This window comes from Mytilus trossulus, chromosome 14, assembly GCF_036588685.1.
Source record: "Mytilus trossulus isolate FHL-02 chromosome 14, PNRI_Mtr1.1.1.hap1, whole genome shotgun sequence".
Classification (NCBI taxonomy): domain Eukaryota; kingdom Metazoa; phylum Mollusca; class Bivalvia; order Mytilida; family Mytilidae; genus Mytilus; species Mytilus trossulus.
The window spans coordinates 76,081,493-76,101,888 of record NC_086386.1 but is presented as its reverse complement, the minus strand read 5'-3'; the positions used below and the strand labels follow the sequence as shown (position 1 = coordinate 76,101,888).

The 20,396-nt window shown below is 34.9% G+C and overlaps 1 protein-coding gene across 1 annotated transcript in view; it reads right to left on the bottom strand.

Moving 5' to 3' along the window:
* The window catches only part of LOC134698072 (putative leucine-rich repeat-containing protein DDB_G0290503), a 35,424-nt gene extending 15,094 nt beyond the window's left edge, over positions 1-20,330 (bottom strand). Inside the window, exons 1-4 of the mRNA XM_063560362.1 lie at positions 20,243-20,330; positions 2,435-2,536; positions 1,669-1,737; positions 813-914 (exon numbers count right to left, since the gene is read on the bottom strand). Of these exons, the coding sequence (XP_063416432.1) occupies positions 813-914; positions 1,669-1,737; positions 2,435-2,536; positions 20,243-20,265 (296 nt within the window). The 5' untranslated portion in view covers positions 20,266-20,330. The remainder of the gene's footprint in view (positions 1-812; positions 915-1,668; positions 1,738-2,434; positions 2,537-20,242) is intronic.
* Between the last annotated feature and the right edge of the window lie 66 nt (positions 20,331-20,396).

The following is a 20,396-nucleotide window of genomic DNA, read 5'->3' as shown; positions in this document are numbered from 1 at the left end:
TTTGAATGGTTTTACACTAGTAATTTTGGGGCCCTTTATAGCTTGTTGTTCGGTGTGAGCCAAGGCTCCGTGTTGAAGGCCGTACTTTAACCTATAATGGTTTAATTTTTAAATTGTTATTTGGATGGAGAGTTGTCTCATTGGCACTCACACCACATCTTCCTATATCTATGTAGAACAACTAAGTGTTTTCAACAATTCAACATGTATAAGGTTACTTCTCACAAGGAAGCTTTTAAACCAAGAGTTTCAAATGGTGAAGTTGAAATCATCACTTCGTACATTTTACAGACGCCATCACTAGTTGGTTGCCCATTATGGAATGAACGTTTCACAGATGCTATCGGATATTTTCCGTATGTCGTAATTACATTCCGCTTCCTTTTGACCCAGAATTTATCAGGTTTTTAATAACATGAACAACACGACGGGTGCCACATGTCGAGCACGATCTGCTTATCCTTTCAGCGCATCTAAGATCACCCCCCAGTTTTTTGTGGGGTTCGTGTTGCTTAGTCTTAAGTTTTCTATGTTGTGTCTTGTATACTATTATTTGTCTGTTTGTCTTTTTATTTTATGAGCTGGTGATAATTGTAGGGACGAACTATTCAAGCACAGCCAGTGTCATTGAACCAGTTGTTGTGAACATTTATTAAAGACACAAGGATTCAGATTTAAAACGAAAGAATCGATTTTCGTCTGCATACGACTTATTTCATCGTGTATACAAAAATGAGAACGTGCATAAGACGGCGTATGATACAAATATACAAAAGTGATATATGCAAATTGCAAAGTCAAATAATAGATACCTTTTGTTAAGATCTTCTACTTGCTTTTCGAGATTTCTTATTTTCTGAGTCAGACCTTCCGTTTCTTGATTCAGCTCATATATATGTAAGTTGTCTTTTGATCTATAATCGATTATGATTAGATTTCCTATCAAAACTGTGCTTTAGTAATAGCTTCTCTGTTTTGGTATGGATATTTTATGTGAACGGATATTTAAGTGAGCAGATAAGCCAATGTTAATTTTATCTGATGATATATCATCACAATCAGAAAATAGTACATGACTCGTTTACTTGAAAGTTTAACCCTTAATATACTACTGAATTAGTTAGGGGGACACCTATATTGTGCAAAATATATATGCTAATCCATTCTTGTTATTCCTTTCCTACGGATATCCAAGTGCTCCTGTATTCAGGCAAAACAATTGTGTGCAAAGCAAACATTACTCGTAAATACCGGCAACCAATATGTTAGTGTCTGATCAATCTGAAAACCTGGATAACAGCTGTTCTAGATGGAGTTTACATATTGGAGTATAATGTATACTTTGATGTATTTATAAAGATAAATAAATATTAGCCTGATGCTGTTAATACAGATAAATGAATTTAAAGTAAAACATTATGAAAAAAGAAATAATGATATCCTCCCCTTTTGTCAAATAATGTCTTTTTCCAGCATTTATATATTTGTGTATCAACAGTTAAGATATGATGAGCTAGGCTGTATTTTTCTCCTCTTGAATTTACTTGTGCGTTTTAATGTTATTGTCTATATTATGTTAATTTGTATATTGTGGACCGTTTGATTGATTTGACGCTATGTAAAACTCCATAAACGGAATCTTAAAAGCTTAGATTTACACAATTATACCTTATGTTACTTAGTTCTTGTTTCAGCTGATGAACTTCTTGTTGTTGTGTATTGGAAGTACTTGATAGCCTGATAATAAATTATTAACGATTAAATTTCGAATGAGAGATCACTCTGTTTAATATCTGCAAACGCAATTAAGATAACGCAAAAAGTAATGCTTTATTTGGATTCAAAGGGTCATCAAAGCCACATAGAAATAGTTGTAAAGCAAAATGTACTTTAAACTGTCTATTTTTTCAGGGTCACATACACATGTAAATGTTGTTTGTCAATGGTGACCAAGATGCTGTTGGCATCTAATACTGCTTTGATAGTTATTACTTGATTAATTTCACTTGACCTGGCGGGGTCTAGCAGATTTGTCTATCGTAGACCAGTCCATCCATAGACAGGTGTTTCGGGATAATCTTATCAATGAAGTTTCTCGTTATGGTCATGGATCCAGTTAAAATATGTAAACAGTATATGAGTATTCGAAAAGTACATAGTGAGACACAGTCATGATTTTCCTTTAAAATTGAGTTTATAACTGTGTCGTAAGCAATTGCAAAATTTGCTTATGTCGTTATTTCAAAGCGAAAAAAAACAACAAAAAGCTGAAAACCACAAAAACTTTAAAATCAGAAGAAAATTCAAAACGGACAGTTTATATTGCTGAATCGAAAGCTCAAATATAGCAAGCGAAAAAATAACAAAATAATGTAATATTCCCGGCTTGTAGAAAATGTTTTTCTTAAGAATGGTAAATACATTTTGTACTTACATAGTTTTCAATTCTCTGATGTTCTGTTGGAAAGTTATATTTTCTTCCATTAACTGAACTATTCTTTGTTTGTCCTTTTCTGAATCCTCATGGCCTGATAGTCTATAGAAAAGTAATATTTTTTGTTAGAGTGTACTTAATACTTCCCTTATTTTAAGACTATAGAAACACAGACACAATCACAACAAATATATCAATACAATGCCAAAACAATGAAGACATCTATATTTTATTAAACTTATTTTCGTGAAATATTCTTTTACTGGCTTTTATTATAGGTTGTTTACCAGAAATCATACATGCTTTCCCGGCCCTCATATTAAATTTTGTGAAGTTTAGTCTCTAAAGAAATCATATTGAGAACTCTATAACGAAATTTTATGGACTTTCGGGATATATAGTATATATTTGTGTCACTGTCACAGACGATTTTAAATCTTGCGATTTTACGATATTTAAGAACGCACTAAATATGTTTCCCTGTATTTAAACTAAGGTGCCAGTTCCAATAATTGAACTCAAACAAATTCCTAGAAGTAACCTATCCAAATTATTTGATGAAACTATTATGTTGCCTTCATAATGTTAATTAGATATATTAGATCGTGGTTCTACCTTCTTCTGTATATACATTTGTACAAATAAATATTTCATATTTATATTACCGTATATCAAATTTCCAAATCTTATATGCTCTTTAATTTTTAATTCAAACCGTAATATAGTTAATTTAATTGTGATGGGGTGAAAAAATATTCATAAATTTTTTGTTCACTGAGACATATCAATTAGCTGTCGGTGTATGTCGACCCGAACAACTACCTTTCATTAAACCCAGCTTTGACAAAAAAAAATCGTCTGCATCTAATTGAGAAAGAGAAGGGAAAATAAAGGCAACAGTGGTATACTGCTGTTCAAACCTCATAAATCCATGGACAAAAAACAAAATCGGGGTAACAAACTAAAACTGAGGGAAACGCATTAATTATAAGAAGAGGAAAATGCAGGGCAAATCCATAGAAAAAATATCACCTCATAAATAGTATAATGATATTAAACAGATGTGCATCTATTTTAAAGAAATGATATTGAAAAACAGAAGTGCTTACCTCAGCTCAAACCTCGCACATATTGCGTGTACAATTTCCTCTACGAAGCTTTTAGAATCGAATTTTGGCACGTTTGGAAGATCAATATCTTTCAGCATATCTTCATCAAAATCATCAATATCTTTTTTCAGATTGTTATATGAAATATAAAATGTAACTGCATGGTCCTCTGCTAGCATTTTCTCAATGCTATTGAGGAGGTTGCGATACTCAGACAGGATATTTTCCCGACTTTGCAATTCCCTTTTTGTGTCCAAGTCCTGTAGTTTCTTAAAATCTTCATACTCTGTCGTTTTTATGTCCTTTCTGACATCTATAGCTTGATTGATAGATCTTAATGTAGAATCGATATCCTTTGTAGTAGCCTGTAAATCGACTTCATTTTCGGGCAATTTCTTAGATTTAGTTTTGTCAAGTACTTCGGATAATTTCCCTATTCTCTCTTTGATAAGAGAGACATTTCCGCCAGCAGATTCACGTAATTTTTCGACAATTTTTTCTATACGAGAAGAGTTATGACCATTATGGTCTTCCGCAACACACTCATAACAAATTAACAATTCGCATTGATTGCAATAAAGCTTGAACGGTTGTAGATGTGAGCTGCACCGAGAATTACAACTGATCGTGAAGGCAGATCTGTCGATGGTTTTGATGTTTACAACTGTATGTCCCCCTAGCAGCATATCATGTTTCTCTCGACATGGTTTACATAACGCAGACGGACATTCCTTACAGAAAAATTCTCCGCTATTCTCACATAACTTACATTTGATTACTGATGTCTGAGCGCCTGAGGGTATGATCACAGCTTGTGCCATGGTTGGTATAATATTGCCCCGAACAAAAACTGCTTAATTGAATAAATGGAATAAATTTACTATCCTTTTCAAAAACCTTCTTTCTTTAATTGATAATTCCAAGAATTCAAATCGTGATATTCTATAATGAAGTCCGGTCCGTCTTAGTGTTTAAACTACACGCAAGAATGAACACCTATGTACCGAATAATAACTTCATCAAATTTCTACAATCTATAACAATGGATCTTTAAAATGTAAATTCTATCCTATTGAAACACCGCATTATGTGAAATATAATTTGATTTTATTAAAGTTTTAAACTTCACGAAATTTCTAGAACTTTCAAAGTATGAATGTTGATACTAAAAAGCAATAATAAGGTCTCCTTTATATAGTGGATAGTTGTTTCATTGGCAAGCATACCACATTTTCTTTTTTTATATTTGGTCACATATCTCTTTATGTATCTAAGTACTTATAGATTTAATTTTGTAGATATAGACAATGCTATTTCCTATCTAGGAACTCCTTTTGGGACTTAAACTGTACCACTTTTATAAAAATATATAATAGAATTGAAAGCTCGTATGCATTTCTATGTTTGCAAAGGTTAAAGTATAGGGTTTCAACTTGTTTATCCCCTAAACTTTTAATTGTTCAAACTTATACTAAAATCTGTACTACACCTCCCTTCACTTTGGGTCTTCCTCTAGAATTCAAGGCGAACGCTGCTTATGTTTACTTATACTGGTAACATGAAGTTCAACCCATCATTTTTTCATAAAATGCCCTGTACAAAGTCAGGAAAATGGCCATTGTTACATTATAGTTTGTTTTTGTGTGCGTATATTTCGGTGTTGTGTCTCTGATATGTCGTAGTTCTCTTATATATCCCGCAGTTTTAGTTTGTAACCCAGATTTGTTTTTTCTCTATCGATTTATTAATTTTGAACAGCATTATACTACTGTTGCCTTTATCGAAATATATATATACGTTTATAGTTGTCACCTGGTCAGTATCTGTCATTCATCAATTCTATAACAATTATAACCATAAAACACTTTATCAAATGGGACAGGACAACACTGGGTTCACATTTTGCTGTGAAAATCTGAGGATTCTAAATTTATCTGTATATATGAAGATATGAATATATACAATATATCACGTATATTTTACAATTAAGTTGTTATACACCCCATGCACTTATATATAAATGCAAATTACATAGAAAACATAAGTAGTCAGTATGGATTAGAATGTATCGTAATACTGACAGACACATTTAAATTTATATTTCCTGGTATTTTGTTTAAACAGATATATAAAGTTCAAGTTAGATTTTTTGAAAGGTAAGAATATAGAAACTAAAGAATTTTATATTCGTGAATTAAATCCGCGTGCTTTTGTACAGCTATAATAAATTTTAAAAAATATTGAAAGATGTAAACATACTTTGGACAAAGGTTATCAAAAAATCCACGAAATGATTACATGGATAACATAAAACTTTTACATGGAAATTCGAATTGTGATTTAGAATGCATATAGGTATCACGACATTGGGATAAGAAGAAGACGACTCGTAATAACAGGTTATCGTTGAAAAGAGAGCTTTAAAATAAAGGTTATATGACTAGACGGATCGTTTGTATATGTACAATGTCGGTATAAGCTGGTAGAGTGTGCATTTTTTAACAATTCATAAACATGAAACACAATTCAATGGATACTTACATCATGTTACATGAATTAATAATCACACCGTATTTACAAAGCAGAAATTCAGCACTTTTTTTTACATGTTGAAGTAAAATTAAAAACTAATTACCCTAGCTCCTACAGGTGCAGAACAAATACTTGCTTTAACAACAGTAGCAGGTTTTTGCTAACTTTTAATAAAAAAAAAGTAACTTAAAACTAAATGATAAGATTAGACAGGCGAATGTAAAGACTTTACTAGTATTCGTAAAATATAAGTAAATTGAGAGGTATTATTGACCAAGTTAGTGATTGTGAGGAAGGTTTTTTTACTCAACTCCTTGCCCCAAAACAAAACATGACTTCCAGAAGCTATGTAATTAATTGAAATTGTGAAAGGAAATGGGGAATGTGTCAATTGTATACTTGTAGGTATAAATTGTATACTTGTAAGTACTAGTACATTTCGTAAAATATGATACAGGTAAAGTAAAACATTTAATTCATACAATGTGATCTGAAATTTGTCATGATAAAACTATTTATCAAATATCACATCGATATCTGCAAGAACGACGAAAACAAAGCTCAGAAAACAGATCATTGGCGTGATTATTTTAAGCCTACGGACCATAACTCTGCAATACAAATTCGTACGAACAGAACAAAAGTACAACGTGATCTGCAAGTTATGGAAAACTATATACCAAATATGAAATAAATATCTTCAAGTTAATTCTAAGAACCACAACTCTGCACAAAAGTATCAGAACGGAACGAAAACTTAAATAGATCTGTGAGTGGTCGGGATAAATAATTCTACACCAAATATCCAACAATATACGTCCAAACGCGAAGAACAAAAGTGACGAAAATTCATGTTCTGGACTGATTGACAGAAGGACAGACGAAATGCAAGCATAATATCACCTTGAACCTTGTCGGTAATAGACCAATACAAATTTTACCTGGGACCAATATTAAAGGGAAATTACATTTGTCACTGTCTTCATTTCGTAGTTTCCGCTGGTTTTTGTACTAACATTATTATTTGGGTGAGTTTCTTCTCGATTGAATTGTTAATATTGTCATGTCGGGGCCTTCAATACTTGCTTTGATTTTGGGTTTATTACTCATTGTTTAAGTGACACACAATTGGTTTCTTCCACCTCAGATGTTTTGAAATTTGTTTCTATGGCAATCATACCAGATATTAATGTTAGATAATCAAAGCACCAAAGGCGCTGTAGGCAGTTAAATAAAACAAGAGGCTCTCAAGAGCCTGAATCGCTCACCTGAATTTTTTTGGTTTAATCTCTCCTCAATGATTATTTTGGCTTTTCAATTTATTTAAATATTCTTTGAATCGTCCTATTTTCTTCAAAAGCAAAAAAAAAAAAATTTTCTCCTATGTTCTATTTTAGCCATAGGAGCTATGTTTCTTGACATACAAGGAAATGAAATATAAAATTTATACTAGATACTCTGAAACTCTGAAACTCATTTACCCTAAGTTTGGCTGAAATTGATACAGCAGTTTCAAAGGAGAAGATTTTTTAAAGTAAGTCAACATGATGAACAAATTGTGAAAAAAGTCTTTAAAGGGCAATAACTCCTTGAGAGGTCAATTGACAATTTTGGTCAAATTGACTTATTTGTAGATCTTACTTTGCTTAACATTTTTGCTATTTACAGTTTATCTGTATCTATAATAATATTCAAGATAATGACCAAAAACTGCAAAATTTCCTTAAAATTACCAATTAAGTGGCAGCAACCTAACAATGGGTTGTTTGATTCATCTGAAAATTTCAGGGCTGATAGATATTGACCTAATGAACATTTTTACCCCATCTCAGATTTCCTCTAAATGCTTTTATTTTTGAGATATAAGCCAAAAACTGCATTTTAACCCTATGTTCTATTTTAAGTAACGGCGGCCATGTTTTTTTATGAATAAAAAATCGAAGCACACACTTTGCGCAGGATAATCTAAGGAACAATCATGCTAAGTTTCATCCAAATCCATTCAGTAGTTTCAGAAGAGAAGATTTTTTAAAGTTAGCAAATATGATGAACAAATTGTGAAAAATTGTCAGTTGACAATTTTGGTCATATTAACCTATTTGTAGATCTTACTTTGCTGATCATTTTTGCTGTTTACAGTTTATCTTTATCTATAATAATATTCAAGATAATGACCAAAAACTGCAAAATTTCCATGAAATTACCAATTAAGTGGCAGCAACCCAACAATGGTTTGTTTGATTCATCTGAAAATTTCAGGGCTTATAGATCTTGACCTAATGAACATTTTTACCCCTGTACGATTTGCTCTTAATGCTTTGGTTTTTGAGATATAAGCCAAAAACTGCATTTGACCCCTATGTTCTATTTTAAGTAACGGCGGCCATGTGTTTTGACGGATCAAAAATCGAAGCACACACTTTGTGGAGGATTATCTAAGGAACAATCATGCTAGGTTTCATCCAAATCCATTAAGTAGTTTCAGAGGAGAAGATTTTTTAAAGTTAGCAAATATGATGAACAAATTGTGAAAAATTGTCATTAAAGGACAATAACCCCTTTAGGGGTCAATTGACGATTTTGATCATATTGACTTATTTGTAGATCTTACTTTGCTGATCATTTTTGCTGTTTACAGTTTATCTTTATCTATAATAATATTCTAGATAATGACCAAAAACTGCAAAATTTCATTAAAATTACCAATTAAGTGGCAGCAACCCAACAATGGTTTGTTTGATTCATTCTGAAAATTTCAGATCTGATAGATCTTGAGCTAATGAATATTTTTACCCCATGTCAGATTTGCTCTAAATGCTTTCGTTTTTGAGATATAAGCCAAAAACTGCATTTGACCCCTATGTTCTATTTTAAGTAACGGCGGCCATGTTTTTTGACGGATAAACAATCGAAGCACACATTTTGTGCAGGATACTCTAAGGAACAATCATGCTAAGTTTCATCCAAATCCATTCAGTACTTTCAGAGGAGAAGATGTTTGAAAAATTGTTAACGACGACAGACGACGACGACGACGACGGACGCCAAGTGATGAGAAAAGCTCACATGGCCTTTTAGGCCAGGTGAGCTAAAAAAGCGGAGGCAAACTTGGCAGAAATTAAGACGAATATTGTTGAAAAATTGGTGAAAATATTATCTTGCCTATTTCTCAAGTATTAAATTATGTTTGTATCCTAAAACTTTCACTATCCAATCCCGCCACTTTCAAAAGTTATGTTTGTAATTCCTGGTCTTTTAAAGCTTAATATGCAGCATACATGTAGGTTTTGTTAATAGTTTCAAGCTGCATGGAGGAATATACAACTGCTAACCAAATACCATTGACCTTTCATAAGTTGTCCCTTTTGAAAAAACCTTTCGTTTTCTAGTTTGAATGGTTTTACACTAGTAATTTCTGGGCCCTTTTAATATAGCTTGTGGTTCGGTGTGAGCCAAGAAATTAAAAGTGACAAAGTTTATCCAATTGCACACCAAATATCATTGACCATTCACTAGTGGTTCCTCAATAACTGACCTAATCAAAAACTTAAGCAATAGACCATGACAAAGGGGGTGGGCTAAATATTCTGGTAATGAGATATACCTACATTATTTATGTATGTTCCTTTGTCAGGAGCCTGTAATTCGGTAGCTGTCGTTTGTTTATGTTGTACATAACGTAGAAAGGGGTGTATAGTCCGCGGTTTTTCACCCTGGAAATGAAATTGATGGATGGGGTGCGGACTTTGCAGTACTATAGGATTTCATGACATTTTTTTTCTGAGGTTTGGCCAAGTAAACAGAAACATCATGTGTTGTCAATGTTATAATTTTTTCTTGACAACTCTTTGTATTTTTTAGAAATAAAAGTATTCTTCACTACTCTTTGTTATTATTTTTAGATAAAATAAACAATCTAACAGTGTTGACTTAGTAATTTGCATAAAAACCAGCCTTTGGTCGAATGTCCGCTTCGTTTTGGATTTGGTAAAATTTGTGTCATTGTATCTTAACAGTGTACCTGAATCCTGAATATAAATAAAAGATAAACCCTTCAATGGTGAAACCATTTTGGTCAAGATAAAACCTAGTGAAATCTTCCCAAGATCGATTTCGTTTAATGTTATTCACTTGTGTACAAGAAAACCACGATGCGCCATTTTGAATATTTGTGATTAAATTATCAAAAATTTTCGTATCCGACTTTTTGTGTTTAACTCTTAACTTATCGACTTAAATAAATCAAGACCTAACATTTTTAAATTTTAAATTGTAACCATTAATAATGAAAGTGTAAACCTGAAAGAAGTGGAATTATGTATACGAAACTATATTTCCAGGTGAAAGGTCACATTGTACAGGTGTATCGTCTTACATGAATGAGTTTACAGGTTTGTGTCTAAAGCAATTAATTAACAATGTCAACTTTAGATTTTCCTCTAAGTTCAGTATTTTTGTGATTTTACTTTAAACTAAAAGACGATGAAGGAAATCATCATGAAATGACCTTAATTGACATCGACAAAATCTATAAATACGTATTCAAATGAGGTCCCCATTGAAATTGCAACGGCCCTGATCGAGTATATATAATGTTTGGGGGTTTACACGATACATATAGCATGTACGGAGAGACACGATGACAAATAATGACATCAGCTTGCATTAAATAATTAAATAAAGTACATATATTCATACAATGTAGAAATAAAATAATCAAGTATTCTTACAAATCTAAGACTTATACAGAGAGGAAGTAAGTCAATGCTTTTAAATATTTACCTTTAGTAGGATGCAAAATAATATCCATGCGCCATTCATGCCATTTAGCAAATTTTAATGCCTTCATTACAAACATTTTCGGCGATGAAATTATTCTTAAAATAGTTCACTTACTTCTTCCTCAAAAGCACAGACGATAAAAAGCTATGCTTAACTTTTTAATTAGCACTTATTCAAATGGGGTTCATCAATTTTTTTGGGAAAATCGACGATCATTTAAGGTAATCGTACTTATATTTATAGTTTTGTATAACAAAAAGTGGGAAAAAATGTCTAATTAGTTATAAAGAAACTACCAGACCTGCCAAATCAGAGCAATGGCACTTTTTCAAAAAAATCCCAGGGGGGAACCCAATCCCAGGGTGCTCGCATAAGGCAGCTTAACTGCCTAAAAACTGCTGGACAGACATGTACGCCTCAATTTTTCAAAATATAGTAGACCTTCGGCATTGTCATGTAATTTTAACTTTTCAATGAAATAAGACACAAGACATATGTGACCCCTGTCCGACAGGCATACCGGTATAGTAATCGATTCCCCATATTTCACGTATCATTATCCTGTTTCACGTAATAAGGGAGAAACTCAAACGACTTAAACATATAGTGTTTAAGGTTTATGTACCCTTCTGTTGCCATTTTTGTACGAATTTTTCAAACCTCAATTGTATCAAAACTACAGATATAATGAATAATAGAGATAGGCCAATTAGTACATATTCCAAGGGGAAACTTGAAACAAAGTATTTTTTTATACTGTTTCATTGCTTTTGAGGGAAAAAGGGGACTTTGTGGCAAATAAATCAAGATTTTTATAGAAAATCCACAGCCTTTAATAAAGAGATTTTTGTTATAAAATTTGAAACATAAATTACTCACTTGATTTTCTATAATGTGCTGGGGTTTATTTTTTCACAAAAAGTTCTAAGCAATCTGTAAATTCCAAAACACCTCGTGCTGAATGTGTGTGAAGTTAGCAGCCGGTTCGTTATTCGATATTCGATATTCAATATCCAACCGGCTGCTAGCAGTCGGTTGGATATTCAAAATTAAGTTGAAAATAAAAAAAGAATAATACTTAATAACATTAAAAGCATGATGATTTTTATAGTAAAAAGAACTGATAAGACACGTAGGAAATAGTTTCATGACCTCTTCAAGCTGTCGCAAATTCTCGTTGTTCTCGAATATAAACCCTTTTCTAATTTGCATATTTGTCTAAATGTAATATAGATTGTTGTCAATAAAAAAAAATCAAAGAGGTACAGTACTTTTACACAGGATTTTTCTTAAAAACAAAAACAAAAACCGATTACTCTAGAAAACAATTAGGATTATAAATAGAAATATTTATGGAAAGCCCATAAAAGAAATATACAGTGAAAAGCTACCTGAGACCGCTTAAATGAGGGTGAGACCCCCCTGGTCTTTCAATGTCCACAAAATTTAAGAAAATCATAGACTCTGTATATATAAAGGTTGTATCAGAAGGATTGCCAAGAATAATGTCATATTCGATATCTATGGAGGGCTTGTATTGTCACTTTTCAGCTAAAAATTATCAAAGTTTTAGGACAAAGAGTACAGGGCAATGGTGAGAGCCCCCTAATTGCTCAATCTGTCTAATATTTTGCAGACATTCAGTCAATAGGTAGATACACACGTGATTCAAAGGAATTTGGGTAGACTTCCTGTCTTTTATGTTTACGGAGCGCCCAAAGTGCCAGTTGGATATTCAAAATATATAGTGAAAAGCTACCTGAGACCGCTTAAATGAGGGTGAGACCCCCCTGGTCTTTCAATGTCCACAAAATTCAAGAAAATCATAGACTCTGTATATATGAAGGTTGTATGAGAAGGATTGCCAAGAATAATGTCATATTCGATATCTATGGAGGGCTTGTATTATCACTTTTCAGCTAAAAATTATCAAAATTTTAGGACAAAGGGCACAGGGCAATGGTGAGAGCCCCCTTATTGCTCAATCTTTCTAATATTATGCAGACATGTAGTCAATAGGTAGATACACACGTGACTAAAAGGAATTTGGGTAGACTTCCTGTCTTTTATGTTTACGGAGCGCCCAAAGTGCCAGTTGGATATTCAAAATATATAGTGAAAAGCTACCTGAGACCTCTTAAATGAGAATGAGACCCCCCTGGTCTTTCAATGTCCACAAAATTTAAGAAAATCATAGACTCTGTATATATGAAGGTTGTGTCAGAAGGATTGTCAAGAATAATGTCATATTCGATATCTATGGAGGGCTTGTATTGTCACTTTTCAGCTAAAGATTATCAAAATTTTAGGACAAAGGGCACTGGGCAATGGTGAGAGCCCCCTAATTGCTCAATCTTTCTAATATTATGCAGACATTTAGTCAATAGGTAGATACACACGTGACTAAAAGGAATTTGGGTAGACTTCCTGTCTTTTATGTTTACGGAGCGCCCAAAGTGCCAGTTGGATATTCAAATATATATAGCTAAAAGCTACCCGAGACCGCTTAAATGAGGGTGAGACCTCCCTGGTCTTTCAATGTCCACATAATTTTAGTAAATCATAGACTCTGTATATATAAAGGTTGTATCAGAAGGATTGCCCAGAATAATGTCATATTCGATATCTATGGAAAGGTTGTATTGTCACTTTTCAGCTAAAAAAAATCAAAATTTTAGGACAAAGGGCACAGGGCAATGGTGAAAGCCCCCTAATTGCTCAATCTTTCTAATATTATGCAGACATTTAGTCAATAGGAAGATACACACGTGACTTAAAGGAATTTGGGTAGACTTTCTGTCTTTTATGTTTACGGAGCGCCCAAAGTGCCAGTTGGATATTCAAAATATATAGTGAAAAGCTACCTGAGACCGCTTAAATGAGGGTGAGACCCCCCTGGTCTTTCAATGTCCACAAAATTTAAGAAAATCATAGACACTGTATATATGAAGGTTGTGTCAGAAGGATTGCCAAGAATAATGTCATATTCGATATCTATGGATGGCTTGTATTGTCACTTTTCAGCTAAAAATTATCAAAATTTTAGGACAAAGGGCACTGGGCAATGGTGAGAGCCCCTCAATTGCTCAATCTTTCTAATATGATGCAGACATTTAGTCAATATGAAGATACACACGTGACTAAAAGAAATTCGGGTAGACTTTCTGTCTTTTATGTTTACGGAGCGCCCAAAGTGCCAGTTGGATATTCAAAATATATAGTGAAAAGCTACCTGAGACCTCTTAAATGAGGGTGAGACCTCCCTGGTCTTTCAATGTCCACAAAATTTAAGTAAATCATAGACTCTGTATATATAAAGGTTGTATCAGAAGGATTGCCCAGAATAATGTCATATTCGATATCTATGGAGGGGTTGTATTGTCACTTTTCAGCTAAAAAAATTTCAAAATTTAAGGACAAAGGGCACAGGGCTATGGTGAGAGCCCCCTAATTGCTCAATCTTTCTAATATTATGCAGACATTTAGTCAATATGTAGATACACACGTGACTAAAGGAATTCGGGTAGACTTTCTGTCTTTTATGTTTACGGAGCGCCCAAAGTGCCAGTTGGATATTCAAAATATATAGTGAAAAGCTACCTGAGACCGCTTAAATGAGGGTGAGACCCCCCTGGTCTTTCAATGTCCACAAAATTTAAGAAAATCATAGACACTGTATATATGAAGGTTGTGTCAGAAGGATTGCCAAGAATAATGTCATATTCGATATCTATGGAGGGCTTGTATTGTCACTTTTCAGCTAAAAATTATCAAAATTTTAGGACAAAGGGCACTGGGCAATGGGGAGAGCCCCCTAATTGCTCAATCTTTCTAATATTATGCAGACATTTAGTCAATAGGTAGTTACACACTTGACTAAAAGGAATTTGGGTAGACTTCCTGTCTTTTATGTTTACGGAGCGCCAAAAGTGCCAGTTGAATATTCAAAATATATAGTGAAAAGCTACCTGAGACCGCTTAAATGAGGGTGAGAACCCCCTGGTCTTTCAATGTCCACAAAATTTAAGAAAATCATAGACTCTGTATATATGAAGGTTGTGTCAGAAGGATTGCCAAGAATAATGTCATATTCGATATCTATGGAGGGCTTGTATTGTCACTTTTCAGCTAAAAATTATCAAAATTTTAGGACAAAGGGCACAGGGCAATGGTGAGAGCCCCCTAATTGCTCAATCTATCTAATATTATGCAGATATTTAGTCAATAGGTAGATACACATGTGACTAAAAGGATTTTGGGTAGACTTCCTGTCTTGTATGTTTACGGAGCGCCCAAAGTGCCAGTTGGATATTCAAAATATTTAGTGAAAAGCTACTTGAGACCGCTTTAATGAGGGTGAGACCCCCCTGGTCGTTCAATCTCCATTAAATTCAACCAAAGTATAGATTTTATATACATAAATGATTGTATCAAAAGTGGAATGTTCTTGAACGGACTGTTTGCTGCCGATCAGATCAGATCAGAACCCTAGGCCTAGTAGAATCGATGACCTAGTTTCAAATACAAACCGTCACTATAGGTTGAAGGGAAAATATACAGACCTTTATCACGCACCTTCACACAGATCACACAACCACCCCTTTTGATGTAAAATCCAGGTCCAAATGCATTGTTGATCTCTATTTCACACAGACAACTTAGGGCTCCAACACCTCATGCTGCCATGAGTTTTGTTCGCCAACATAGGACGGGCTCGCATTGCCCTTTCCGCTAACATGGATAGGAATCCACTTTCTTTTTGAATGTTTTTCTTCAATTGGTTAGTGCTTTTTTCCACTAGAATCATTTTGTAGGAGCTTGGTGATCTTTTCAATCAGTCGCGGGGTAAGCAACATCTTGTGTTCACCTTGCAGGTTTGTGTGTGATAAACGAATGGTGACCGGGAAACCTTTTTTGTCTGCTCTCTGTAATATTTAGATTGACCTTTTATAAAGTTCAAACCGTATTTCGATAGACTATTTATTCATGCCTCGCGAAGATGGAAGCGGATGGTGAAATGTTCTCTGCGGAGATTGTGGAGGATCGCCGTCTGGATCGGTGAGGTATGCCTGCATGCGATTGATGGTTCTCAAGATCACGGGTAAGTTCACCATATTTTTGGGGGGTTTGAATGATCTTTATCCCAGGATCGATTGCGGGGGGGGGGGGGGGGGGGGAGCTTCAGATAGTGGACTGTTGGGTGCCGTGTATGTAGCTGCTATTGATGATGCCACTGTTCACCAGGATGCTGTTGATTCTTCTGATGCTAACAATGTATTCACCCTCTTTGTAACATGTGTTGCCCGATCAAATGTGTAGAGCTGTCTCTTAAATCCCAATTTGGTGTTCAATTCCTTAAATTGTAGTTGGGCGAGGGGGGTTGAACCGAGTACAAATGTGACTGTCGTTTCCAGAGACAAGGATGGAAAACCCTTGTTTTTGGTCTGTGTTGTGGACGATTTGCTGCAACAGTGGTGTCCATTTATTTATTAAAACACGACGTTCAACTACTGACCGACCGATTCGAACTGGAGGCATAGGACTCCTACGGAGATTGGAAGTGCAAATGCTTCGGTGTTGGCGGGAACATAACGCTCGAATTCCGCTCGAATCTGGATGTCCGCTCGGACTGATGACTTACATCGATGACAAACAGCGGCTATATGTCAATGAAATCAGAGGGGTTGACACCACCGTTACTGAGGAGGGTGTCAATGTTGTAGAATTTCTTTCTGGAGTCTACATCCTCCTTGAACACTCTGGCAACCTTGTTTTGTGAAAAAAACGGCATTAAAGTCGACGGCTGAGTAGCGTTCACCTTTGAGGGTGACATGGATATTTTGCAATCGACAGCGATTGAACACGGAAGCAGATAGATTTTGACCCAACTGTTCAGGATATCTGGATAGTCGACAAGGTCTTTTCGAGGCGATGCTGCATGTTATTGGCTTGAATCTTCCGCTTGATCTCTTGCAACTCCAAGGCGAGCGCCTCACACTGTTTAGGGTCTGTAATCTTTATAAACGTTAATTTATTCAAAGCGTTGACGTGAACCTTCCTAAGTGAAGGGTTGAATACCTGTAAGCGTTTGTTTGAACGCCCCTAAGCGTTGGTTTGAACAGTTGTACCTTTCCTGAAATTATAGGCATATATCTATCGAAAGGTTAAAAAAACACACATGCATTTTTGCTCGTTTTTCCATAAATTGAATTGAAAAGGTCGAGCGATAAATATTTGTTGATAAACACTACAATAATTTATGGACCTATGGGTGGTACGGATAGAAAAAATACGGACTGTCAAACAGATAAATACCATATAAAACATGCTTAAAACAATCTAAATGTTCATATAACCCCACTAAGGAGGCTATATTATTCTTTAATTATCTAAAAATCTACTAAGTATTTCATTGTACAAAAACTTTCATATTTAAAAAAGTCACCATGGCCATAATGCGACACTTATAAACTTCTAACTGTGTATTGCTACAGAACCTTATCGTTTTTTGTTTCAACCTTATCGGTAAATCAAAGCACTCAAAGTCCGCGTACACTACGAAAGGGACTCTCATCGGGTGGGTGTTGTTGACAAAAGTCAGCTGGTATGTCCCTTCTTTTGGCAGCTCTGATTATGACTGCCTTGTGGTTGACGCAACACTCTTTGTTGGTTTCCAGAACTTCCTTGTTATAAACGTGGTTCAAGCACATATAGCCTTCGATCAGCAGTAAGTTTGGTTCTCTCTCCCTCTGTTCACCAACGTTTGAAATGTGCAGCGGGTATACTTCACTATCATCTATTCTAAATACATTAACCGCCAGGGTGGAATTGGTCTTCTCAACTTAATTAATATCCTTAAGGTTTACCAGATTGAGCTCTGTGTAACACTGTCCGTTTTTTTTTGGGTCTACCTGCAAGGCCGAAAGTATGGCCCACTTGAAACACTCCTCGTCGTTATTTTTCACATTGATTACAGCCTTCTTGAATTTGATCCATGCTGGCTAATCAATGTACTGTGACCTACCCAGCGGTCGTTGGTAATATTGACTTGAAATTTTACAATTGCTTTCGATGTCCAGTCACTTTTTTCAGAGGTCCACTGTGCAATCTTCTCTCCGATCTTTTCATCCATCTTCTCAAGGGTTTCAAGCAAGTCCGTGGTTGAGGGGAAAATCTGGTTTCCCGAGTGAAAGTATCCCACGTTCTCATCATCCATCTTACCTGTTGGGTTAATCTTCACAGTGCAGCATCACATTGACTTGTTATCCTTTCAATGCCCAATCGTCTATAAGTTCCACCCTTGACATCTGAGAGACCTCAAGGAAGGTCTGCACATCCATCTTTCAGGTAGTAAATACATCTTTAAAGGCTTTCTTCAGTTGATGTACCTCAATTTTATCCCCAATGATTTCCTATCTTCTCTGATCTGTTCCTGTAACTTCTCCAGTAGTCGATCTTTCTACATCCTGCTAACCTCTATCAACTCATGCTGTTTAGCTTGGGTGATAATATCCTTCTTAGTATAGGGTTGGGACAACGCTAAAAAAATGTTGGTCTTCGTTACGATCAACTGATCCAACTGATCCTTCCTCATCCGGGAGTACCATCGGCGGTGGTTCATTTTGGTAATACCACTCAGGGCTTTGACGTTTTCAACAACTAATTCCAGCTATTAATAGCTATTGGATCGATGTCTTAATCTTTATAACAATCCAAAATAAAATCAATTTGTTTCACCCAAAACCAATATCCACGATTAAATGGTTTTAGACCCAGCTTTTGATCTTTCGATCCTATCGTCCATATCAAAAAATATAAAATTCGTGGTAATCATAACCGGTGCGCCTGGTTTTTTTCATCCCATAGCTCACAATTTGCCGAGCTCAATCGGTCTCTCTCTTTGTCAAGACGGTGGTCAGCTGCTTGTTTAATCTCTCACAACCCCAAGTGGGGATAGTTGCCCCCTTCCAACATCAGGTTATAATGTCTGCCTACCTATTAACTGAATGTCTGCTTAGTAATACAAAGATTGAGAGATTAGAGGGCCATCACCATTGCCCTGTGCCCTTTGTCCTAAAATTCTGATTATTTCGGCTAAAAAGTGACAATCTTAGCCCTCCGTAGATATTGAAGATGACGTTTTTCTGAAAAATCCATCTAATACAATCTTTATATATACAGGGTCAATGATTTGGTTGAATTTTATGGACATTAAAAGACCAGGGGGGTCTCAACCTCATTTTAGCGGTCTCGGGTAGGTTTTCGCTATATATTTTGAATATCCAACTGGCACTTTGGGCGCTCCGTAAACATAGAAGACCGAAAGTGTACCTAAAGTCCTTTTAGTCACGTTTGTATCTACCTATTGACTAAATGTCTGTTAAATATTAGAAAGATTGAGAGATCAGGGGGCTCTCACCATCACCCTGTGCCCTTTGTCCTAAAATTTTGACATTTTTTGACTGAAATTTTGTTTTTTTGGCTTTCCATATATATTTCTATTTATAGTTATAAATATTTCTGGAGTTATTGGTTTTTCTTTTTGTCGTAAGAAATATTATACACAAAAGTACATCTTTGAAGTCGTTTTTGTGACAAAACTCTATGATACATACAGACAAATAAGTCGCACGGAAAAGGGTTTATATTCAAGGACAACGAGAAATTACGACAGCTTGAAAAGGTCATTTTATGATTCCTACGTATCTAATCAGTCCTTTTTACTATGAAAATCATGCGTTTTATGATTTCAAGTATTTAATTTTCTTATGATTTTTCACTTAATTTTGAATATCAAACTGGCTGCTAGCAGCCGGTTGGATATTGAATATCGAATAACGAATAACGAACCGGCTGCTAACTTCACATACATTCGTGCTGAGTCACTAAAGTCGAGCACACCTTAAAAGGTGTACTTGATTATGGCCACATTTATATTTGTCTTAACCAATAACTACATTTATAAACTTATTTTAAGGAAATCAATGCTAGCACTGCATGCAATAATCACATATCCATCAGTCATCGAATTGCCAAATATGAGAGTACAAGGATAAAGCCTGTGGATTTTCTATAAAAATCTTGATTTATTTGCCACAAAGTCCTCATTTTTTCTATTTAATGCAATGAAACAGTAAAAAAATAATGCTTTGCATCAAGTTTCCCCTTGGAATATGTACACAATGGTCTATCTATATTATTCATTATGTCTGTAGTTTTAATACAATTGAAGTTTGAAAAGTTCGTTCTAAAATTGCTACAGAAGGGTACATAAACCTTAACCAGTTTATACTCAACCATAAAGCTAGTCAGTTATTGTTTGCTGCACTGTACTGCACATGATTTCGAAATAAGCCAGTTTTATCCCTTAACATTATAGGTATACCTATTTCTGCTACGGCAGAGCATTTTGGAAAAAGACTTATCTGCAGTAATGCCCGGTCCTCGATGGCCGAATAGTGCAAGTGTTTTAACCACTGTATCACCACCTTGTCACGTTGAGGTTTTTGAGTTCAAATTTCGCACAAGCAAGGTGCGCT